At 42.9% G+C, this 26,369-nt stretch overlaps 1 protein-coding gene across 1 annotated transcript in view; it reads right to left on the minus strand.

Moving 5' to 3' along the window:
• Nucleotides 1-25,092, minus strand: part of LOC128699562 (uncharacterized) — a gene marked incomplete at its 3' end in the record, with an annotated part of 109,202 nt that extends 84,110 nt beyond the window's left edge. The window contains 1 exon segment of the mRNA XM_070099443.1: nt 22,197-25,092. Coding sequence (XP_069955544.1) covers nt 22,197-24,463 — 2,267 coding nt within the window.
• Nucleotides 25,093-26,369: the final 1,277 nt, after the last annotated feature.

The raw sequence follows: 26,369 nt of genomic DNA on the forward strand, positions 1-26,369 counted from the left end.
TGGATGGAAACAAAATGGGAAGAGGAGAGGGAGAGGCTACTTATTATTCGTGGGCTTCATAAGGCAGAAAGGAAGACCAATGACGGAAAATGACAGGGGTGAGGTAATAGAGGTTGAGAGCATGATCATGGTAACAAAAAAGGACATGACCCAATTGACAAATTTTTAGAGACTTGGGCAATACTCATGGAAAATGAGCAGCCCAATCAAATTAACATTCAAGACAGAAATGGTCGAAAACAAGATCATGCAGGGTAAACAATGGTTAAAGGATTCTACAAAATACCAGCAAGTGTACCTTGACCGTGACAGAACATAAAATGAAAAGGAACAAGTGAGAGAAAGAGTAAGAAGACACCAGAGGAAGGAAGGGGAGACAGACTGCTCACAGGACCACCTGCACCATCCAAACACAATGTCCAGAACCAAACTACATTCCACACCCACAGTCTCCACTTTCTCCAGCACTAATACCATCACAACACCAGCCTACACTAATGTCCAGCCATGTCTACCACACCCTCAGCTAGCACCAACACCCCTACCACCCCAGGAAAGGACACTGAAGGTATGGTATAATAACTCAGATGGAATAACAAATAAGAGTGATGAGTGGGAGTAAAAAATCACTGAAGCATCTCCGGACATCATAGCACTCACAGAAACAAAGGTCACGAGGTGTTAACAGATGTGATCTTCCTGTTTGGATATCAGATCCTGAGGAACAGAGGGAGAGGAGGAGTTGAACTGCTCATCAAAAAACATCGGAATCTGAGATGGAAGGACTAGTCAGAGGAGAATCGGATGACTACATAGTAGGAACACTTCTAATTGGGGATCCACAAGTGATAGCAGTGATATACAACCCACCACTGAGCAGCACAAGACTAAGACAAGAATATGAGAGTAACAGAAAGATGGTGGCCACATTAGCCAAGGTGGCCATAAGGGCCCACATAAACAAAGCAAAGTTACTCCTCACTGACTGTTTCAACCACAAGATGGACTGGGAAAATCTAGAGCCACAGGGAGAGGGGAGTGGAGACAGGGAGAAGCAAGATGCTGGAGGTGGTGCTGGAGAGCTTCACGTACCAACATGACAGAAACACAACCAGAGAGAGACGATGAACCAGCAAGGCTGGACTTTGTATTCACCCTGAACAGTTCAAACATAGGGGATGTCACACACGAAAGTTTCATAGTCACTAGCAATTATATGGTCCGGAGTTTCGAACACACAGTAGAGTTAACACTAAAGAGTGAATCAGCATGAGAAGGACAGGAGAAGCCAAGCTTCAAAAAAGGCGACTACACAAATATCAGACAATTTCTGCATGAGGAGCAGTGGGTAAAATAGCTAGAGAAAAAGACAGCAAACGAAATGATGGATCATGTGACCACAAAGTCCTGGGAGGCAGAAGAGAAGTTCGTACCAAGGGGCAACAGAAACACTAAGAAAAGAGTGAGCTAGAGCATGGAAAAACCCAGAAATTAATGTACATGGAAAAGAAGGGAGGCTCAGCGGCAATATGAGAATGACATAGAATTAAAAGCCAAATCTGACCACACAGTTGTTACACAGTCACATCAGGAGGAAAACAACAGCCAAGTACCAGATAATCAGGCTGAGGAAGGAAGGAGAGAAGCTCACAGGAAACGACTAGGAAGTATGCAAAAAGATTCAGGAAGATATTCACAGTGGAGGCAGAGAGGCTTCCAGCACACCGAGGTAGGGTGCACCAGCAAGTGCTGGACACACTGCACACAACCGAGGTGGTGAAGAAACTGGTAGATGAACTAGATACCTCAATGGCGATGGGACCGGCTAACATTTCTATGTTGGTCCTGAGAGAGGGAGTAGTTGCACTATGTGTGCCTTTAACAACAATCTTCAATAAGTATTGAAACAGGGCAACGGCCTGAGGTGTGGAAGACAGCAGATGTAGTCCGGATTTTTAATGACGTGAATAGTATGTAAGGTCATGGAGAAGATTATCAGGAGAAGAAACCTACTTAAGTTCTATGATAATGTAACAGAAGACAGGAGAGAGAGAAAGAGAGAGAGAGAGAGAGAGAGAGAGAGAGAGAGAGAGAGAGAGAGAGAGAGAGAGAGAGAGAGAGAGAGAGAGAGGGTGGATGGGTAGACTTCATCTTGGACTGTAAGAAGGCTGTCGATACAGTACCACACAAGAGACTGGTTGAAAAGTTAGAGGAGCAGGAAGGAATACCGGGGAAACAACTGAAATGGATCAAGGAATACCTGACAGGAAGGAAACAACGTGTGTTGGTACGTGACGAGGTGTCAGAGTGGCGTATTGTGACGAGTGGGGTTCCACAGGGGTCAGTCCTAGGACTGATGCTGTTTGTAGTATATGTGAATGTTACAAAAAATGCGATTCTAAAAGCTTAGAGATCTCCAGTGAATACTAGAAAGGACTGCCCTTCTAGCATCCAGCCTGTTACTGGGTTTTCGTAACAAGTAGTTAGTATCCTTGTCCAATTATCCATTAAAATTCAGTATGATTCAATAGTGCTTCAGGATTACAACTGGTAGGCTACTAACTAGAGAAATTAAAATTTAATAAATTTATTAAGTCTAGAGGTATATTATCAAATTAAATTAAATTAAATTAATCACAGTAATCAAAATAATATCACATCTCTCGAGTACAATATTACTGTGCTGAAAGCACATATCACATTTATAATTCTTAAGTACCGTCTGGTACATTAACATTTAATAAGATATTACAAATATGTACAAGTAGGTATGTATGTGTGTAAGTGCTCTAAGTAGTTCGCTATGTCTCACGACTCGACTAGACTTAAACAAGTGACTGACAAAGTCCTCAAATAAACTAACTTCTTGACCAACTGGCAATCAGAACAGTCTGCTTGAACAACAAAAAGAATGCTAAACCCAATAGCAATATAACAAGCAACAGCGACACAGAATCAGGAACAAGGAGACAATATAACGACACTAAGTAGGGACCATCTGCAGATCCTCCACAAAAGTCACAAAACTCCCATACTACTGAATCTAAGTTCAGCATAAGAAAATCCCCGACTGTGATAATACACAGATACCAGTACAAATTAGGTCAGAAGCTACAGCTCAGGACCCCGAGTTGATTAGAGTGTCTATGCGACACACAACCTTAGTACAACGTCGAAAATCACTAAGTCTATACAATGTTCTGTGAACAGAGTTCTACAGAACTAACAAGAATAATGAGACAGACAATCTGCCCAACCACCAAGAGAGTCTAGACCATACTGAATACTTCAGGCGAGATGAGGACACCCCCCCCTCGATCACGTGATAGCTCCATGGGTTGCTGCCCAGCAACAACGAGAAGCCGGCAGTCTAACGAGCCACAAGCGATAATTACAGTAGTTAGACAATCAAGACTTGAACTGAGCACATATGTTACATCCTACCTCACAAAATTTAGCTAAGTCAAATAATAATAATATAAAGCAATATATTTACGATTTAGCTATTATCGCAAATATAAGCAATATAAAATTATATGAAAAGGTGATAATTATATATATATACATTATATTCATAATGTATATATATATATAATTCATAGGTAGTAGGTTGGTAGACAGCAACCACCCAGGGAAGTACTACCGTCCTGCCAGATGACTGTGAAACAAAAACCTGTAACTGTTTTGCATGATGGTAGGATTGCTGGTTTCTTTTTCTGTCTCATAAACACGCTAGATAACAGGGATATCTTGCTACTCCTACTTACACTTTGGTCACACTTCACAGACACGCACATGCATATATATATATATACATACATCTAGGTTTTTCTCCTTTTTCTAAATAGCTCTTGTTCTTTTTTATTTCTTCTATTGTCCATTGGGAAGTGGAAAAGAATCTTTCCTCCGTAAGCCATGCGTGTCGTATGAGGCGACTAAAATGCCGGGAGCAATGGGCTAGTAACCCCTTCTCCTGTATACATTTACTAAAAAAGAGAAGAAGAAAAACTTTATAAAACTGGGATGCTTAAATGTGCGTGGATGTAGTGCGGATGACAAGAAACAGATGATTGCTGATGTTATGAATGAAAAGAAGTTGGATGTCCTGGCCCTAAGCGAAACAAAGCTGAAGGGGGTAGGAGAGTTTCAGTGGGGGAAAATAAATGGGATTAAATCTGGAGTATCTGAGAGAGTTAGAGCAAAGGAAGGGGTAGCAGTAATGTTAAATGATCAGTTATGGAAGGAGAAAAGAGAATATGAATGTGTAAATTCAAGAATTATGTGGATTAAAGTAAAGGTTGGATGCGAGAAGTGGGTCATAATAAGCGTGTATGCACCTGGAGAAGAGAGGAATGCAGAGGAGAGAGAGAGATTTTGGGAGATGTTAAGTGAATGTATAGGAGCCTTTGAACCAAGTGAGAGAGTAATTGTGGTAGGGGACCTGAATGCTAAAGTAGGAGAAACTTTTAGAGAGGGTGTGGTAGGTAAGTTTGGGGTGCCAGGTGTAAATGGTAATGGGAGCCCTTTGATTGAACTTTGTATAGAAAGGGGTTTAGTTATAGGTAATACATATTTTAAGAAAAAGAGGATAAATAAGTATACAAGATATGATGTAGGGCGAAATGACAGTAGTTTGTTGGATTATGTATTGGTAGATAAAAGACTGTTGAGTAGACTTCAGGATGTACATGTTTATAGAGGGGCCACAGGTATATCAGATCACTTTCTAGTTGTAGCTACACTGAGAGTAAAAGGTAGATGGGATACAAGGAGAATAGAAGAATCAGAAGAATCAAAAGAGGAGGCAGTTAGGGTAAGATATAAACAGCTATTGGAGGATAGATGGGCTAATGAGAGCATAGGCAATGGGGTCGAAGAGGTATGGGGTAGGATTAAAAATGTAGTGTTAGAGTGTTCAGCAGAAGTTTGTGGTTACAGGAAAGTGGGTGCAGGAGGGAAGAGGAGCGATTGGTGGAATGATGATGTAAAGAGAGTAGTAAGGGAGAAAAAGTTAGCATATGAGAAGTTTTTACAAAGTAGAAGTGATGCAAGGAGGGAAGAGTATATGGAGAAAAAGAGAGAGGTTAAGAGAGTGGTGAAGCAATGTAAAAAGAGAGCAAATGAGAGAGTGGGTGAGATATTATCAAAAAATTTTGTTGAAAATAAGAAAAAGTTTTGGAGTGAGATTAACAAGTTAAGAAAGCCTAGAGAACAAATGGATTTGTCAGTTAAAAATAGGAGAGGAGAGTTATTAAATGGAGAGTTAGAGGTATTGGGAAGATGGAGGGAATATTTTGAGGAATTGTTAAATGTTGATGAAGATAGGGAAGCTGTGATTTCGTGTATAGGGCAAGGAGGAATAACATCTTGTAGGAGTGAGGAAGAGCCAGTTGTGAGTGTGGGGGAAGTTCGTGAGGCAGTAGGTAAAATGAAAGGGGGTAAGGCAGCCGGGATTGATGGGATAAAGATAGAAATGTTAAAAGCAGGTGGGGATATAGTTTTGGAGTGGTTGGTGCAATTATTTAATAAATGTATGGAAGAGGGTAAGGTACCTAGGGATTGGCAGAGAGCATGCATAGTTCCTTTGTGTGGCATGCAAAGAGTACGTAACCTTTATTCGGCGCACGTACACACCCTCATTTACAGGCTATCTCCCCCAACCAGCGAACCAGGTTGCTAAGAGTTGATGATGGGGCCCCGTCGTTCAACTAGTGACCAGGTTCTAGCCAATAAGAAGATGGTTTTGGCAATCGCAGAGGTTATGTGGGTACCGCTCTCCTGTCTGCCCTTGTCATTCCCATTCTAGAGCTGGTTGAAGCACGGTCTGCTATCTTGTGGCTTCTATTTCTGCTTTGCTTACCGTGGAGTGCACTATACTTATCACTGTACATAGTGTACATATTGCTGTTATAAATTGGTGAAGGATAATATAAGTCTAAACTTTTTCTACTGTGTTTATTTGCTCCCATTACACCCGGGGTAACAGGCCATTTGAATCCTGGGTTGTAATACTTTATATAAAGGCAAAGGGGATAAAAGAGAGTGCAAAAATTATAGGGGGATAAGTCTGTTGAGTGTACCTGGTAAAGTGTATGGTAGAGTTATAATTGAAAGAATTAAGAGTAAGACGGAGAATAGGATAGCAGATGAACAAGGAGGCTTTAGGAAAGGTAGGGGGTGTGTGGACCAGGTGTTTACAGTGAAACATATAAGTGAACAGTATTTAGATAAGGCTAAAGAGGTCTTTGTGGCATTTATGGATTTGGAAAAGGCGTATGACAGGGTGGATAGGGGGGCAATGTGGCAGATGTTGCAAGTGTATGGTGTAGGAGGTAGGTTACTGAGAGCAGTGAAGAGTTTTTACGAGGATAGTGAGGCTCAAGTTAGAGTATGTAGGAAAGAGGGAAATTTTTTCCCAGTAAAAGTAGGCCTTAGACAAGGATGTGTGATGTCACCGTGGTTGTTTAATATATTTATAGATGGGGTTGTAAGAGAAGTAAATGCGAGGGTCTTGGCAAGAGGCGTGGAGTTAAAAGATAAAGAATCACACACAAAGTGGGAGTTGTCACAGCTGCACTTTGCTGATGACACTGTGCTCTTGGGAGATTCTGAAGAGAAGTTGCAGAGATTGGTGGATGAATTTGGTAGGGTGTGCAAAAGAAGAAAATTAAAGGTGAATACAGGAAAGAGTAAGGTTATGAGGATAACAAAAAGATTAGGTGATGAAAGATTGAATATCAGATTGGAGGGAGAGAGTATGGAGGAGGTGAACGTATTCAGATATTTGGGAGTGGACGTGTCAGCGGATGGGTCTATGAAAGATGAGGTGAATCATAGAAGTGATGAGGGAAAAAGAGTGAGTGGTGCACTTAGGAGTCTGTGGAGACAAAGAACTTTGTCCTTGGAGGCAAAGAGGGGAATGTATGAGAGTATAGTTTTACCAACGCTCTTATATGGGTGTGAAGCGTGGGTGATGAATGTTGCAGCGAGGAGAAGGCTGGAGGCAGTGGAGATGTCATGCCTGAGGGCAATGTGTGGTGTGAATATAATGCAGAGAATTCGTAGTTTGGAAGTTAGGAGGAGGTGCGGGATTACCAAAACTGTTGTCCAGAGGGCTGAGGAAGGGTTGTTGAGGTGGTTCGGACATGTAGAGAGAATGGAGCAAAACAGAATGACTTCAAGAGTGTATCAGTCTGTAGTGGAAGGAAGGCGGGGTAGGGGTCGGCCTAGGAAAGGTTGGAGGGAGGGGGTAAAGGAGGTTTTGTGTGCGAGGGGCTTGGACTTCCAGCAGGCATGCATGAGCGTGTTTGATAGGAGTGAATGGAGACAAATGGTTTTTAATACTTGACGTGCTGTTGGAGTGTGAGCAAAGTAACATTTATGAAGGGATTCAGGGAAACCGGCAGGCCGGACTTGAGTCCTGGAGATGGGAAGTACAGTGCCTGCACTCTGAAGGAGGGGTGTTAATGTTGCAGTTTAAAAACTGTAGTGTAAAGCACCCTTCTGGCAAGACAGTGATGGAGTGAATGATGGTGAAAGTTTTTCTTTTTCGGGCCACCCTGCCTTGGTGGGAATCGGCCAGTGTGATAAAAAAAAATAATAATATTGCAACCCATTCAGGGGTTGCAACACCCCCCCAACACGACAAACGGTCGCACTAGGAGTTGCATTAAGGTCTTTCACATTATTACCGATTACTCATATCAATACAATTTAATATAAACATTAATCAGAGTCTATCTTGTGCCAAGCACCTCTACAATTTCACAGCGTCTGTCACTAGGATATGCCCCTAGTACTAGGGCAGTACACAGTATCGTATCTCCACATACTCTGGTTATGTACATCAATATAGAGACAGGATAGCACAGACAAGTAGGGCACGATGAGGCTCGATCATAGTAGAGGAGACTGCATTCCACTCTTAAGTAGTGGTTGTGGAATGCTATGTAGTATGGACATCTGAGTATGAAACAGCTTAAGGTGTGTAGTGAGGGGGGGGGGTCTGTGGCAGGACAGTGTTGCGCCACACGCAGTAACATCTCCCACACAACACTACCCACTCATCACTCAGCTTATGTCTCCTCCTCATACACATCACTACTGTGAATATATAAATATAATAATTAGACATGAGTATACATAGTTAATATGGGCTGGAGGGATTAAGTTACTTTACTGAATTTGACATACCAAGTAACAAAAGGTATTTGGGCATAAAATTACGTAAATTTTAAATGGGGAAGTGCCCAAATACTCGTCAAAATGTTCAAAGGACACCACAAGAGCTAGAGCATAATTTTTCTGGTGTCGTTTGAGCTTAGATGAATAGTAACATATAGGATGGAGAATGTCAGTGGATGTTGACTGTTTGAGCAGCACAACACCCACTGCATAGCCACTCTCATCTATATGTAAAAAGATGGAAAGATTGAAATTAGGACTCAACACTGGAGCAGAGGAATGCAGATGCTTCAACCTTCTGAACAAATCTGAACAATGTCTAGTCCAGATGAACTGAACTTTGTTACTAGAGCTCATAGTGAGAGGTGTAGGTGGAGTGTGCGCTGGCTTGCCTGTCACTTGACACACGTCGCACATGATCAGCTACTGTTTCCTTCATCTTTGGCCAAGTAAAATGTTTTGCCAGTTTACCGAGTGTCTTCTTGACACCCAAATGTCCTCCTATGGGACTATTGTGAGCAAAATCAATGGCTTGTTCACGAAATGTAACTGGTAACACTACGAGATGCTTGACTGTGGTGGAAACACTATCAGCTGACAACTTGCATGTATTTTTCTCCATCAGTACACCGTTACTATAATAGTAACAATTATCGAGATTCTTTGCTTCACTCTCAGTAACTGCTATATCTCTCAGTCTTTCCAGTGACTGATCAATAAACTGATCCTTGATTAAATCATCATGAGTTAGAAATTTAACGTCAGTTGTGTCCTGACTAGGTTGATGACGGGGGAGTTTGTGTTAATGACCCTGGGTGCAGAGCATCACTAAACAACATATTCAAGCCCAAATCATTGTCATCCACTAACTCAAAAGGAGACAAGGATGGTTGTTGTATCTTTGACATAGCTCTAGTAATTGCGCTGAGAGGAAATAAAATAGGTTTCTCTCTACAAGCTTCAATGGCATAATTATCATCAGTGTTATTATCAATCACAAGTGGTTCTTTACATATACCAGCATGAAGGATATCGTTCCCTATCAACAAGTCCACTGACCTGATGGGAAATACACCACTGGATATACCCACTGAAATATAACCAGTATAATAGCTTGTTTGAATATAAACTTGTGAAGAGGTACTTTTATAACAGCGCCTCCATACGCTTCTAACAATACATCTATCTTGCAATAGGTATCGTCAGTTATGGGCAGTACATCTTCTCTTAATAACGTGAGATAATTGCCAGTGTCTCTGAAAGTAATTATCAATGTTAGATGTGATTCGTCAAATCCTATTCTACCTCTTGAAAAGTAAGGACTCATCGCTGAACGAATCTTTTCGTCAGATACACTTTCTGACGCTAGACATCTATCCTGAGTAACATTATCTAAAACAGTAGGTTCAGAGGTATTACTAGGATTTTGGTGCCTTTGTTGCTTGGAAGAAGATACAACTTGTGTGGGGGCGCCAGCCGCACGACTGCTTCTCGTATCTCTTTCTAACTTATAGCAATACTCTCTAGAATGTCCTTTTCTGTTACAATAGGTACATTTAACTTTCTTCTTCTCGATATCAGATTTCTGTCTAGCCACAGAGACAGATTCAGAATTGTGAGTTTTCCTGGTAAAGGTACGAGAAGTTACGGTAACAGGTACATCTGGCCGGCAATGAGCAGCTGATTTAGGTTGCCAACTTCTAGGACAATTTTTAGTTACCTTTTTTTCTCTGTGTTTTAGTATGTACAAGTTTGTGAGAAATCTCGTAATTGTCTGCTAATGCTGCAGTTTCCAGAATATCCGAGGTAGTATGATTGATCAGACATACAGTTGTTAAACTCTTCGTGTAGTAACAACTGAACAAGGCTGTCGTAGTTGTTACACTTGGCAGCTCTAGACCATCTCTCAAATGCAACTTTTTTCTCACGAGCAAACTCTACACAAGTTTGATCTCGTCGTCGTTGTAATGTACGAAATGCGCTTTGATAACTTACAGGTAACAAGTTATATGTCTCTAGAATAGTTTGCTTGACAGCGTCATAACTAATGTACTTGGCAAATGGTAAAGCAGCAGTACAAGTTTGAGCTCTTCCTGTCAAAGCTGTATGCAACACTGTAGCCCAGTGCTTACGTGGCCAGTTCATAGCACGAGCCTGGTTCTCAAACACATCAAAATAGGTGTCTAAGTCACTTTCAAAAAACTTAGGAACCATGGATGCAGCTTTCTGCACATTAAATGTGTCCTGTGATCTATCAGTCTGTTGTCTTCCCAGACGAACATTTTCTCTCTGGAAATCTTCTTCGTTCAATTTCCTCTGTGCCTCTATTTGTGCAGTCTGCAACATAATGAGGCGTTCAAACCTCTCAAACTGTTCCTGAGAGATAGGACCAGTGGGTAATGGAGGAGTAAGGAAATTAACATGGTCTGGACGTTCCTTAGGTCGGACACCTCGTCCAGCCGTCTCTAGAGAGTCTAGATCTGGTCTAGGATAAGTAGATACAGGTGTAGTATACACTGTACTAGCGTGAGGCTTAGTCATACTACCAGCTATACTCTGTACTAATGTGTCAGTGAGGGAAGGAGTGAGCGAGAACTGAGCTACACTAGGCTCAGACACTAGGCTCACTTCTGCCTTAGTTGCTCTTTCTTCTTCATCAAATAGAGTCGTACCTCCTAATTGTGACACTAGACTTTCTGAATCTGAATCATAATCAGACATCTCTGTATGAGCAGGAAACAATATATCTTTAATTAACGCTCTGACAGTTTCTGCGGTGTAATTCCTGTTATACGTCACACCGAGATATTTGGCTACTCGCCAACACGTCTGAAGTTTTAATGTACTTAACTCAGACAAAGTCAGAGTATCAATTAACTGTTTCACTTTGACATGCATCACGAAAATAAATGTACTACGAGAGACTGATTATGGGAAACTATAATCCTAAGAGGAATTTTAGTATTGGTTGTCTTAGAGCTAGAACTCATAAACAGTATTTCCATCTCCTTGGATCAAGAGACTCAGTCAGGTACATACATCCACCTGGTATGTTGTGCAAGACTAAACTCAAAGTCTTCAGATTAGGAAAGTACTCAAAATGTTTGACCATCAAGTTACTAGTATGTCAAACTGGACAATTTCTCCATCACCTTTGATCAAGAGCCTCCCGGACAGGCCCCCATTTGTTACAAAAAACGCGATTCTAAAAGCTTAGAGATCTCCAGTGAATACTAGAAAGGACTGCCCTTCTAGCATCCAGCCTGTTACTGGGTTTTCGTAACAAGTAGTCAGTATTCTTGTCCAATTATCCATTAGAATTCAGTATTATTCAATAGTGCTTCAGGATTACAACTGGTAGGCTACTAACTAGAGAAATTAAAATTTAATAAATTTATTAAGTCTAGAGGTATATTATCAAATTAAATTAAATTAAATTAATCACAGTAATCAAAATAATATCACTTCTCTCGAGTACAATATTATTGTGCTGAAAGCACATATCACATTTATAATTCTTAAGTACCGTCTGGTACATTAACATTTAATAAGATATTACAAATATGTACAAGTAAGTATGTATGTGTGTAAGTGCTCTAAGTAGTTCGCTATGTCTCACAACTCGACTAGACTTAAACAAGTGACTGACAAAGTCCTCAAATAAACTAACTTCTTGACCAACTGGCAATCAGAACAGCCTGCTTGAACAACAAAAAGAATGCTAAACCCAATAGCAATATAACAAGCAACTGTGACACAGAATCAGGAACAAGGAGACAATATAACGACACTAAGTAGGGACCATCAGCAGATCCTCCACAAAAGTCACAAACTTGCTCAGCTATCAAAACTTTGAGGCCCAGTCCCTGGACCCATTATGTACCTCTGTAATCTTTTGACTACCGCCCACAGGATGGGTATGGGGTGCATAATAAACATATTAAACTACTAAAGTCACAAAACTCCCATACTACTGAATCTAAGTTCAGCATAAGAAAATCCCCAACTGTGATAATACACAGATACCAGTACAAATTAGGTCAGAAGGTACAGCTCAGGACCCCGAGTTGTTTAGAGTGTCTATGCAACACACAACCTCAGTACAATGTCGAAAATCACTAAGTCTATACAATGTTCTGTGAACAGAGTTCTACAGAACTAACAAGAATAATGAGACAGACAATCTGTCCAACCACCAAGAGAGTCTAGACCAGACTGAATACTTCAGGCGAGATGAGGACACCCCCCCCCTCGATCATGTGATAGCTCCATGGGTTGCTGCCCAGCAACAACGAGAAGCTGGCAGTCTAACGAGCCACAAGCGATAATTACAGTAGTTAGACAATCAAGACTTGAACTGAGCACATATGGTACATCCTACCTCACAAAATTTAGCTAAGTCAAATAATAATAATATAAAGCAATATATTTACGATTTAGCTATTATCGCAAATATAAGCAATATAAAATTATATGAAAAGGAGATAATTATATATATACATTATATTCATAATCATAATATACATTATATATATTGCAACCCATTCAGGGGTTGCAACAGTGAATGACATGACGGAAGGGATAGACTCAGAAGTGTTCCTGTTCACAGACGATGTGAAGCTCACGAGGATCAGGTAAGCCTACAAGGAGGTCTAGACATGCTACAAGCCTGGTCCGACAAATGGCTCCTGGAGTTTAACCCCAGCAAGTGCATAGTCGTGAAGTTTAGGGACTGTCTGTCTTATTTCCATTGGGGTCCTCAGTCTTGTCCCCCAGGATGTTACCCACACGAGTCGACTAACACCCAGGTACCTATTTGCTGTTAGATGAACAGGACAAATGTAAGGAAATGCATCGAACTGTTTCCACCCCGCCGGGAATCGAACCCGGGCCCTCCGCGTGTGAAGAGAGAGCTTTGTCAGCCAGGCAACGGAGAGTGACGTAGTGGAGGCAGGATCCATACATAGCTTTAAGAAAAGGTATAATAAAGCTCAAAGAACAGGGGAGAGAGAGGACCTAGTAGCGACCAGTGAAGAGGCGGAGCCAGGAGTTATGACATGACCCCTGCAACCTCAACTACGTGAGCACACACACACAAACCCACCCACACACACAAGCATACACACACACACACACACACACACACACACACACACACACACACACACACACACACACACACAAACGCACACACACACACATACACACATACACACACACGGAAGTTCAATTTATTGCTCCTGTGCACGAGGAAAGTTCATCCAATGTTCCTGAGTGTGTGTACTCACCTATTTGTGGTTGTAGGGGTCGAGATTCAGCTCATGGCCCCGCCTCTTCACTGATCGCTACCAGGTCGTCTCTCTCTCCCTGCTCCATGGCCTTTATCATACTTCATCTTAACTATGTATGGTTCCTGCGTCCACTACATCACTTGTTAGGCTATTCCACTTCCTGACAACTCTGTGACTGAAGAAATACTTCCTAACATCCCTTTGATTCATCTGAGTCTTCAATTTTCAATTGTGACCTCTTGTTGCTGAGTCCCATCTCTGGAACATCCTGTCCTCCAGTGTCGTCAGGCCGATTTCCCTTAACCTTTCATTGTAGGACATTCCCCTTACCTCTGGAACTAGTCTTGTTGCAAACCTTTGCATTTTCTCTAATTTCTTGACGTGCTTGACCAGGTGTGGGTTCCAAACAGGTGCTGCATACTCCAGTATGGGCCTGACGTACATAGTGTACAGTGTCTTGAATGATTCCTTACTGAGGTATCGGAACACTATTCTTAAGTTTGTGCCTCAGGAGATGTGCTCGGTATTATACTCACCCAAAGATCCTTTTCGTTGAGTGAGGTTTGCAGTGACTCAAGAAATCGTAATGACACGATTGCAAACAAACCATACCCCCGGCCGGGATTGAACCCGCGGTCATAGTCTCAAAACTCCAGCCCGCCGCGTTAGCCACTAGACCAGCTAGCCACAATAAGATTCATCCAACTAGGTATACCTAGTTGGATGAATCTTATTGTGGCTAGCTGGTCTAGTGGCTAACGCGACGGGCTGGAGTTTTGAGACTCTATGACCGCGGGTTCAATCCCGGCCGGGGGTATGGGAGGTTTGCAGTCTTTGGCTACCTAGACTATACTCTGTCTGCGGTGTTCTTTGTCCTTCACCGATCTTCATGACTTTGCATTTGGCGGGGTTATATTCGAGAAGACAGTTGCTGGACCAGGCTTGTAGCCTGTCCAAGTCAGGTTGCAGTCCTGCCTGATCCTCATCTGATCTAATTCTCCTCATTAACTTCACATCATCTGTGAACAGGGACACTTCTGAGTCTCACCCTTCCATCATGTCGTTCACATATACCAAAATAGCACTGATCCTAGGACCGACCCCTGTGGAACCCCGCTCGTCACAGTGCCCATTGTGATACCTCGTCACGTACCCTGTCAGGTATTCTCTGATCCACTGCAGTGCCCTTCCTGTTATGCATGCCTGATCCTCTAGCTTTTGCACTAATCATTTGTGAGGAACTGTTTTGAAGGCCTTCTTGCAGTCCAAGAAAATGCAGTCTACCCACCCCTCTCTCTCGTGTCTTACTGCAGTTACCTTGTCATAAAACTCCAGTAGGTCTGTGACCCAGGATTTTCCTTCCTTGAATCCATGCTGGTTGCCGATTGCACACTTGTTTCTTTCCGGGTGCTGCACCACTCTCCTCCTGATAATCTTCTCCATGATTTTGCATACTATACACATCAGGGACACTGGTCTATAGATTAGTGCCTCGTTTCTGTCTCTTTTTTTAAAAATGGGGACTACATTTGCCATCTTCCATACTTCAGGTATTTTCCCAGTTGCAATGGATGTTTTGAAAACTGTTGTTAGTGGCGCACACAGCATCTCCACTCCCTCTTTAAGGATCCACAGAGACATGCTGTCCAGTCCCACCACCTTTGAGGTATCAAGTTCATTTAGCACCTTCTTCACCTCCTCCTCGGTTGTGTGTATCTCATCCAGCACCTGTTGGAATAACCCTTGTTGGTGTACCCTCCTGATCTGACTTCTCAGAGTCCTTATTGTCTCTACTGTAAATACTTCCTTAAATCTCACGTTGAGCTCCTCACATACTTCTTGGTCATTTCTTATAAGCTCCCCACCTTCCTTCCTCAGCCTGATTACCTGGTCCTTGACTGCTGTTTTCCACCTGATGTGGCTACACAACACCTTCGGGTCAGACTTGACTTTTGATGCTATGTCATTTTCATACTGTTGCTGGGCCTACCTCCTTATCTGTGCATACTCGTTTCTGGCTCAACCAATTTCTTTATTTTCCTAGGTCCTTTGTCTTCTGTACTTTTTCCATTCTCTGGCACACTTAATTTTTTCCTCCCTACACCTTTGGGTAAATCAGGGGCTCGTTCTGATCTTCCCTTTATTTCTGTTGCCCTTGGGAACAAACCTCTCCTCTGCCTCCTTGCATTTTGTTGTCACATAGTCCATTTCGTTTACTGGGTTTCCTACAATTCTCTTTCCCAATGAATCTCCTGCAGGAAGTTCCTCATGCCTGTAGTTTGGCTTCTCCCATCCTATTCCCATTACCCTCTCTACTTGCAACTCTAGTATATATTCAATGCTCAGAACCATGTGATCAATAGCTCTGAGGGGTATTTCACATGTAACGTCCTCGATGTCCAAACTACTATGGGTGAATACGAGGTCCAGTCTTGCTGGTTCATCCTCACCTCTCTCTCTGGAAGTGTCCCAAACATGTTGATGCATGAAGTTTTCCAGTACCACATCCATCAACTTGGCTCTCCATGTTTTGGGAGCTCCATGTGGCTCTAGGTTTTCCCAATCAATTTTCTTGTGATTGAAATTGCCCATGACTAGTAACTTTGCTCTCCCCATGTGGGCTCTTCTGGCCACCTCAGCTAGTGTATCCACCATTGATCTGTTGCTTTCTTCATATTCTTGTCTTAGCCTCCTGCACTTCATTGGTGGGTTGTATATCACTGCAATGACTACCTTGAGCCTCCCAGAATTGTACCAACTATATAGTTCCTTTCGCCCATTTCGTCCATTCCATCCACTTTCTCAAATCCCCATCAGTTTTTAATGAGCAGTGCAACTTCTCTTTCCCCTCTGCTCCCTCTATCTTTCCTCAGGATCTGATATCCGGGTCGGAAGATTGCTCCTGTTATCACCTCGGTTAGTTTTGTTTCTGTATGTTCTATGATGTCTGGGGATGTCTCCTTGATTCTATCATGCCACCCCTCACATTTATTTGTTATTCCATCTGCATTCATGTACCAAACCTTCAACTTCTTTTGTAAAACAGTGGTCTGGGGAGAACATTGGGGTTGCGGGGAGCAGGAGACTTGGTGGGGAACTATGGGGGTTTCTGTGGGGGTGCAGTTTCTGATGAGGCCTATAACACCAGGGTGTTATATGCCTAGCACCAGGGTGTTATAGGCCTAGCACCAGGGTGTTATAGGCCTAGCACCAGGGTGTTATAGGCCTAGCACCAGGGTGTTATAGACCTAGCACCAGGGTGTTATAGGCCTAGCACCAGGTTGTTATAGGCCTAGCACCAGGGTGTTATAGGCCTAGCACCAGGGTGTTATAGGCCTAGCACCAGGGTGTTATAGGCCTAGCACCAGGGTGTTATAGGCCTAACACCAGGGTGTTTAACCCAGGTCACTCTGGTCTTAAACCACTCCTTAAACCTCTCCCTAAACCTTTTATAATTCTTCTGTTAAACCTTTCGTTAAATCTCTTAAACCATTCGTTAAACATCTCGTTAAACCTTTCGTTAAACTTCTAGTTAAAGCTTATGATAAACCTGTCGTTAATCCTTTCGATAAACCTCCTTTAATCCTTTCCTTTAAACCTCTCGTTAAACCTATCGTTAAATTTTTCTTTGAACCTTTCGTTAAACCTCTCGTTAATTGTCTTGTTAAACCTCTCTCTAACCATTCATTATACCTTTCGTTAAATCTTTCGTTAAACTTTTCATCAAACCTGTCGTTAAACGTCTCTTAAACCTCTGATTAAAACTCATTAAATTTCTCGTTAAACCACTCTTTAAACCTGTCACTAAACCTGTCGCTAAATCTTTCTTTGAACCTTTCGTTAAACATTTAGTTAAGCATTTTTTAATTCGTTAAACATTTTTTTTGATCCTTTCGTTAACCCTCTCGTTACTTGTTGAACGAGATATATTTTCCACTTTGGCTCTGTAATTATCTCTCTCTCTCTCTCTACCTCCTTCGTTAATTACATCACTTACCTCGTTTATCTTCGTTTTGCCTTATCTAAGTCAATTATTACCTTGCCCGAGAAGCGGAACTTACACGCACACGTGTGCGTGTTTTTTTGCATGTACACGTACATAGGAGGTGCACACGGCATTCTTGTTTGTGTACGTGGGAGACTTACACGTACACGTGACTGTGTAAATGTACTTAGTGATGTGTATATACACACTTACACAATATTATATACAAACAGTTGTTTAATAATACTCCTGTATATTCGACTCAATGTATATATGTATATAAATATATATATATATATATATATATATATATATATATATATATATATATATATATATATATATATATATATATATATATATATATATATATATATATATATATACAGTGGTCCCTCGATTATCGACGGTAATCCGTTCCTGGAAGCCGGTCGATTATCGAAATGGTCGATTTATGAATCAATTTTCCCCATAAGAAATAATGTAAATTCAATTAATCCGTTCCTGACACCCAGAAGTATTAAAACAAAAAAATTTTTTACATGAAATATACATGTAGTACATAAACAATACAATGGGAAATGATGAATGAAACATTAACAGCATAACACCTACCTTTATTGGAGATTCTTCTTAGTGTATGGGAGACTGGAGGAGGAGAGAGATTAGATTGTTTACAGTTTGGAAGGGGAATCCCCTTCCAGCAACACCTCAGGTACTACCATTTGCTTTTCTGGGGTTGCTTTTCTTCTCTGTTTCTTAATGCCACTAGGACCACCTTGAGAGTCACTGGAGTCCTGTCTCGCAAAATAACTGTGCAGAGAGCTCTGTTTCTGGCGTCTCTTTAAAACTTCCCTAAAATGGGCCAAGACTCTGTCACTGTACAAGTTGCCGATATGGCTTGCAACATCCTTCTCTGGGTGATGTTTCTCCATAAATCTTTCCATCTTACCCCACATAGTAAAAATCTCCTTAATTTCTGAAGAAAGCACCTTCTTCCATCTCTCTTCCTCCTCCTCTGCAGCAAGATTCTGAGCTGCGATGTGTTGCTCTTCCTGCTGAAGCTCTTGCAGCTCCTCAGTGGTTAGCTCTTCGTTGTGGTCCTCCACCAACTCTTCCACATCCTCCAAACTCACATCCAACCCCATGGAACTCCCCAGTGCCACAATAGAGTTCAAAACTGACATAGGCTCATCAGGGTCAGCCCCAAACCCTTCCAAATCCCTCTTGTCGACACAATCTGGCCACAATTTTCTCCAAGCAGAGTTCAAAGTCCTGGTAGTCACTCCCTCCCAAGCCTTACCTATAAGGCTTACACAATGGAAAATACTGAAATGTTCTTTCCAAAAATCTCGTAGGGTGAGTGTCTGAGGTCACATTGAAGCACCTTTCAAACATTGCTTTGGTGTACAGTTTTTTAAAGTTTGCAATGACCTGCTGGTCCATGGGTTGGAGGAGAGGAGTGGTATTCGGGGGCAAGAACTTTACTGAGATGAACCCAAACTCCTTCAGAATTAGGTCATCCAAGTTTGGTGGATGAGCAGGTGCATTGTCCATTACTAGCAGGCACTTGAGATCCAATTTCTTCTCCAGGAGGTAATTCTTCACACTAGGGCCAAACACTTCGTTGAACCACTCTACAAAAATTTCCCTCGTGACCCGTGCCTTATTATTAGATTTCCAAAACACACACAATTTACTCTTCATAACATTATTTTTCTTAAATGCTCTGGGATTTTCAGAATGGTACACTAGTAACGGCTTCCCTTTGAAATCCCCACTAGCATTAGCACAGAACATTAGCGTCAGCCTGTCTTTCATAGGCTTGTGTCCTGGCATTGCCTTTTCCTCTTGTGTAATGAAGGTCCTCTTTGGCATTTTCTTCCAGAAGAGGCCTGTTTCGTCACAACTGAACACTTGTTCAGGTTTCAGTCCATCAGCCTCTATGTACTCCTGGAATTCATGCACATATTTTTCAGCCGCCTTGTGGTCCGAACTGGCAGCCTCACCATGCCTTACCACACTGTATATGCCAGTACGGTTCTTAAATCTCTCAAACCAGCCTTTCCTGGCCTTAAAATCACTCACTTCACTACTATTTGCAGGCAATTTATTTACCAAATCTTCATGCAACTGCCTAGCCTTTTCACAAATAATCGAGGTCATAAGACTGTCTCCTGCTAATTGTTTCTCATTTATCCACACCAATAATAACTTCTCAACCTCTTCCAGTACTGGTGATCTCATTTTTGTCAGCATATTTACCCCCTTTGCAACAACAGCGTCCTTGATTTCCTTTCTCATGGCTATGATGGAAGATATGGTTGAATGATTTTTGTTATACATCCTCGCCAGTTCGCCCACACGTATGCCACTATCATATTGTTCAATGATGTTTTTCTTAAATTCAATGGTATTTCTCACCTTCTTTACCAAAGGTTTGGCACTAGGAGCTTTCTTTGGAGCCATGGTAGCTTGTTTAGCACTTAAATAACTTGCAAGCACTAAAATAAATGAAATATGAAATATTTCACTGGAGCACGTGAGAGGACCCCCGCTAACTGGTAAACAATGGCACACTGGCTGGGAAGGAAGGCTGAGGCAGGTCGAGGCCCGCTTACCTCGTGCATATGCGTCTGGGACGACGGGTTGAGACGGGTCGATAAACGAATTTCGGTCAATTTCCGAGTCAATATTTTGTCGAAAAAACCGGTTGATTTCCGAAATGGTCGACTTTCAGGCCGGTCGATTATTGAGGGACCACTGTATATATATACTGAGAGGTGTATATCTCAGTGTATATACACTGGTAGTTTACATTAATCAGTATTTTAGGTATTAAAGTATTCTTGAGTGGTGGCGTATAGGTGACCTGCAGTCTTAATGACCCTGGTTCAGTAGATAGACTTCAAACTCTATTAACCAACCTTAGAGGATGCACAAATGTTCACCTCCTAAGATACACTCTGGTGAGTGGTGCACTGAGGAGGTGAGTGGTGCACTGAGGAGGTGAGTGGTGCACTGAGGAGGTGAGTGGTGCACTGAGGAGGTGAGTGGTGCACTGAGGAGGTGAGTGGTGCACTGAGGAGGTGAGTGGTGCACTGAGGAGGTGAGTGGTGCACTGAGGAGTCTGTGGAGACAAAGAACTTTGTCCAGGGAAGCAAAGAAGGGAATGTATGATAGTATAGTTATACCAGTGCTCTTATATGGGTGTGAAACATGGGTGGTGAATGTTGCAACAAGGAGAAGGCTGGAGGCAGTGGAGATATCTTGTCTGAGGGCAATGTGTGGTGTGAATATAATGCAGATAATCTGTAGTCTGGAAATTAGGAGGAGGTGCGGGATTACTGAAAGTATTATCCATACTGCTAAGGTGGTGTTGTTGAGGTGGTTCAGACATTTAGAGAGAATGGAACAAAACAAAATGACTTTGAGAGTGTATAAATCTGTAGTGGAGGGAAGGCTGGGTAGGGGTTTGCCTAGGAAAGGTTGGAGGTAGGGGGTAAAGGAGGTTTTGTGTACGATGGGCTTGGACTTCCAGCAAGCATACATGAGCATTTTGGATGGGAGCAAGTGAAGGCAAATGTTTTATATGATGTGACATGATGTTGGGATTCAGGGAAACTGGCAGCCCAGACTTGAGTCCTGGAGGTGGGAAGTAGAGTGTCTGCACTCTGAAGGAGGGATGTTAATGTTGCAGTTTTATAACTTAGTGTAAAGCAGCCCTCTGGCAAGACAGTGATGGAATGAATGATGATGAAAGTTTTTCTTTTTCGGGCCTCCCTGCCTTGGTGGGAGGCGGCCAATGTGCTAATATATATATATATATATATATATATATATATATATATATATATATATATATATATATATATATATATATATATATATATATATATATATATTACATAACTGTTTCAGGCTTCACCTTGAGCGGTGTTTACCGAACACAGCGAGTCTGACATTCTGAGAAATGGTTTATATTTTATCAGAGTATTACTGACACGACAGGACTGAGTCATGCTTGAGACCTGCCCAGTGGACACACACACACACACACACACACACACACATACACACATTCCATGCATATCTTTAAGAAGAGGTACGATACGGCTCTCGAAGCAAGAGTGGTCTTAGTAGTGGCCAGCAAAGAGGCGGGGCCAGGAGCTGTGACTCGATCCCTGTACCCACACAGGTAAGAATAAATGCAGCACCAGTATGGAACCCACACCTGGTCAAGCATGTCAAGAAACTGGAGAACGTGCAAGGGTTTGTAACAATACTAGTCCCGGAGCTTACAAGGAGAGGCTAAGGGAACTCAACCTGACGACACTGGAGGACAGGAGGAATAGAGGGGACATGATAACAATATATAAAATATTGAGAGGGATTGACGATGTGGACAGAGACAGGATGTTCCAGAGATGTGACACAGCAACAAGGGGTCACAACTGGAAGTCAACACGTCACATGAGTCACAGGGATGTTAGGAAATATTTCTTCAGCCATAGAACTGTCAGGAAGTGGATACGATAAGGCTCTTGGAGCAGGAAGTAGACCTAATTAGCGACCAGTGAAGAGGTGGGGCCAGGAGCTATGAATGGATCCCTGCGACCACATAGGTGAGTACACAATACACACACATAGTAACAGTAGAAACACAAATGTCATCACAAAGCAGATGTAAGAGCGTAAAACCAAGTGTATTAAGAGGAAAGATATTTAAGTCTTACCTGAGCTTAAGTCTAAAAGAAGAATTTGGGTCTTGATCCCACTGGTGTGTGGTGGCAACTCTCCCAGCACCCATCCTACGAACATGTAGAAGTCTAGGTTGAGAACTGTAGCTGTAGATGTAGAGTTTCTCCTCCTCTGGAACCCATACCTCGCTTGTAGAGCCACCTGGAGGAGCATTCGCAGAGATATTCGTTCTGTTGAAAATAGGAGCTATTTTTGAAACACCTTTTTTCCTCTTGGCGACTTTATTCTTCTTCCCGGCAGTGTTGGGGCGAGTGAGGTCCTGGTATCGTATCTCAGGCATAGACTCGGCTTTAGTTACGATGGTGGAGGTATCGTCTACGCTAGATTCATCGTGATGGCCCTCTGATCTGAAGGTGTTGAGTGCTGGAGGTACCTCCAGGTCCCCTGCAGCGGAAATATTCACTGGAGGGAGATTCAAAGCATCCCCTGGTGTACTACCACTGTGATATTCCTCAATATTGATCACTGGTTCCTCTCCTGTTTTTTTTACCAGCCGTTTGGCCTTAAATTTCGTATTCGGTAAAATATTTTTCTTTGGTTTGGGCACTTCAGGACGCGTTGAGGCCAGAACTGGCGTAGGCCTCCAGGAAATTGGTTTCCTATTGAGTATAACCTTGTTTTTGTCAGGCTGTTTTGTTCTTTGTATCTTCTGAACGTCAGGTTCACGTTTCATGGTTCTTGGGGCAATCTTTCTTTTGCCTTTATAACTGCCTGGAAGGTTCGCAATGGCTGCCACCTCTTTAATTTCTTCTTCTTCTTCCTTTTGAGATTCTTTTGGTTCATTTAGATTCTCCTCTCTGGCGTCTGCTGTTGCAGTATCTGTTTGGCTATCAGCTGTTACTTCGTTGTTCTCCGTTTCATTAGCAACAACAGCAGCATCTGTTTCTTCTGTTGCCTCGTCTTCATCATTGCCACTTGTTCCTTCTACGGTCTGTTCTTCTACTGGAGCACCACCTATTTCGTCTACTGACTCAGCAGCATCTTGCATAAGTCCCTCTGCTTCACCATCTTGTGTAGGTTCCTCTGCTTCACCATCTTGTGTAGGTTCCTCTGCTTCACCATCTTGTGTAGGTTCCTCTGTCTCACCATCTTGTGTAGGTTCCTCTGTCTCAGCATCTTGTGTAAGTTCCTCTGTCTCAGCATCTTGTGTAGGTTCCTCTGTCTCAGCATCTTGTGTAGGTTCCTCTGCCTCATCTTGAATAGGTGTCTCTGCGTCAGCATTCTCAGCAGCATCCACTTCCTTCGTTGCCTCTTGTTCTTCACTTTCCTTCGTCACTTCCTCGTTAGCGTCTTGTACGTTAGTCTCTCTATCTTCACTAGATGTTCCAGTGTCTGCCACTTCTTGAGAATCATCCAATTTTCCACCTGCGCTGTCGTCTTGCGCTTCGTTCAAGACTTCTTCCTCGACTGGTTCATTGCTGCTTGCTTCTGCAGGTTCTTCAGCTGCTCCAGTCTCCTCTTCCACTGATGAATTGACAGTAGAACTCAAGAGAAGACTGTTAGACTGTTCCAGGGAGTCCTGGAAGCTTGCTGCTAACGAGTTTGGTTCATACATATCTCCATGATAACCAGCGTTGTCTTCTTCAGCCTTACTTTCCCCCGCTGCCTCTACATTATCTACTTGAGGATCAGCATTTATAGTCTCTGGATCCTTCTCGTCATTATTACCCGCAACATTGTTTGTTTCCGTATCTGACAGATGGTGTCCAGGCTCCATTAGTTCCTCTTCTCCGTTTATGCTCCCTCTTCCCTCATCATCATCTACGTCATCCACCCTTTTGTTATCAGTTTTGACTTCGCTTTCTCCTTCTGCTTCGAAGTCTTCATCTTTCTCTGTGTTGCTACTTATCCCCTCATCTTTGCTTGTGTTGCTTCCAGCTGACAAACCTCTCGTTGTTCCTCTCGTAACCTCTTGTTCCTTCTCTACATTTACCACTTCATTTGACCTGTTCTCCTTATTTCTCTTTATTCCCTCGTGTTTACCTTTCGGTCTCTGCTTGCCCAGTCTCTTGCTTCTCTGCTCGGAGAGGTAATCCTTGTGGAGAGGTGGTTTCTCAGCTACTGAAGGAGGTTTCTTCTCTTCTCTTGTTCTTCTTGCCTTGGGATCCCCTATTTTGACTCTCCTGAGGCGGGGTTTTCGGTTCGGCTTGCCGGGGGCGTTGCTCCCCGTGTTCTGGGGGCCGTCATGGGTTACAATAGACATGTGTGCTTGACTGGATTCACTAAATGCGACGTCTGCCATAGCTTTAAACAATTACTTCAGTTTCTCCTCCAACACGACACTCTGGCATGCTAACACTACACATACACAGCTTAAAGCTTCAGCTTAAAAGCTTTCGTGATTAATAAAACAAATCGTAGTACACAATGGCACCTCAGGCAGAATTCCTGGCCTCATTCAAAGGTGCCAGTACAATGCGTACATGTGACAGCACTCAGAGGAATAGGGCCGGCACTCTGATAATTAAAACACCTTTTAACACCTTCTAGCTGTTACTTATGCATATATAGTGGTCCCCAATGAGCGAAACAATGGTTCTGCACCCTCAAGATGACCAAAATCTCACAAGCGGGGTTAAAAAACACTCAATTATGGCCCCTATGCTCCCGGCTGCCAAGGTAACCACTTATGTTTACGTTCGTGAGAGTGTCGTCACTCAAGACGGATTCGGATTAATTTTGAAACACGCCCATTTTCTGTCAATACAACTCTGTTTACCGTCAATACTGGTTTTATTTTTCACAATTAACTCGCTGGAATATCTATAAGAATTACTACTTGATTGTTTATAAATATGTAAAGTGATAAGTGGTCAGTAAGTATTAGAACACAACACTTTATAATGGTGAGACGAGCCTGGTGAGAGAGAGTGTGTGTGTCTGCTCCCTTCCAGTGTTGACCAGCTACTGACCACCTGACCCAGCTGTGTTGGTGAGTGGCGCCACCTGTGTTGGTGAGTGGCGCCAACTGTGTTGGTGAGTGGCGCCACCTGTGTTGGTGAGTGGCGCTACTTGTGTTGGTGAGTGGCGCCAACTGTGTTGGTGAGTGGCGCCACTTGTGTTGGTGAGTGGCGCCACTTGTGTTGGTGAGTGGCGCCAACTGTGTTGGTGAGTGGCGCCAACTGTGTTGGTGAGTGGCGCCAACTGTGTTGGTGAGTGGCGCCACCTGCTGCCTAATTCCTCACTTGTCATGCAAATTAGTGTTTAGTTAAGTGTGTGTGTACTCACCTAACTGTACTCACCTAATTGTGGATGCAGGGCCCCGCCTTTCACTGGTCGCTACTAGGTCCACTCTCTCCCTGCTCCATGAGCTTTATCATACCTCTTCTTAAAGCTATGTATGGATTCTACCTCGACTACATCACTCTCCAGATTGTCCCACTTACAACTCTGTGATTGAAGTAATACTTCCTAACATCCCTGTGACTCATCTGAGTCTTCAACTTCCAATTGTAACAGCCTGTTGCTATCTCACATCTCTGGAACATCCTGTCTCTGTCTACCTTGCCAATTTCTCTCAGTATTTCATATGTCGTTACCATGTCCCCCCTATCCCTCCTATCCTTCAGTGTCGTCAGGTCAATTTTCCTTAACCTCTCCCAGCCTCCTCTACCACAGTGATCCCAGGAAGGTATCCCTGTGTTCCACAACCCCAGCCTCCTCTACCACAGTGATCCCAGGAAGGTATCCCTGTGTTCCACAACCCCAGCCTCCTCTACCACAGTGATCCCAGGAAGGTATCCCTGTGTTCCACAACCCCAGCCTCCTCTACCACAGTGATCCCAGGAAGGTATCCCTGTGTTCCACAACCCCAGCCTCCTCTACCACACTGATCCCAGGAAGGTATCCCTGTGTTCCACAACCCCAGCCTCCTATACCACACTGATCCCAGGAAGGTATCCCTGTGTTCCACAACCCCAGCCTCCTCTACCACACTGATCCCAGGAAGGTATCCCTGTGTTCCACAACCCCAGCCTCCTCTACCACAGTGATCCCAGGAAGGTATCCCTGTGTTCCACAACCCCAGCCTCCTCTACCACAGTGATCCCAGGAAGATATCCCTGTGTTCCACAACCCCAGCCTCCTCTACCACACTGATCCTAGGAAGGTATCCCTGTGTTCCACAACCCCAGCCTCCTATACCACAC

The sequence above is a fragment of the Cherax quadricarinatus genome, chromosome 67, assembly GCF_038502225.1.
Source record: "Cherax quadricarinatus isolate ZL_2023a chromosome 67, ASM3850222v1, whole genome shotgun sequence".
Classification (NCBI taxonomy): Eukaryota; Metazoa; Arthropoda; class Malacostraca; order Decapoda; family Parastacidae; genus Cherax; species Cherax quadricarinatus.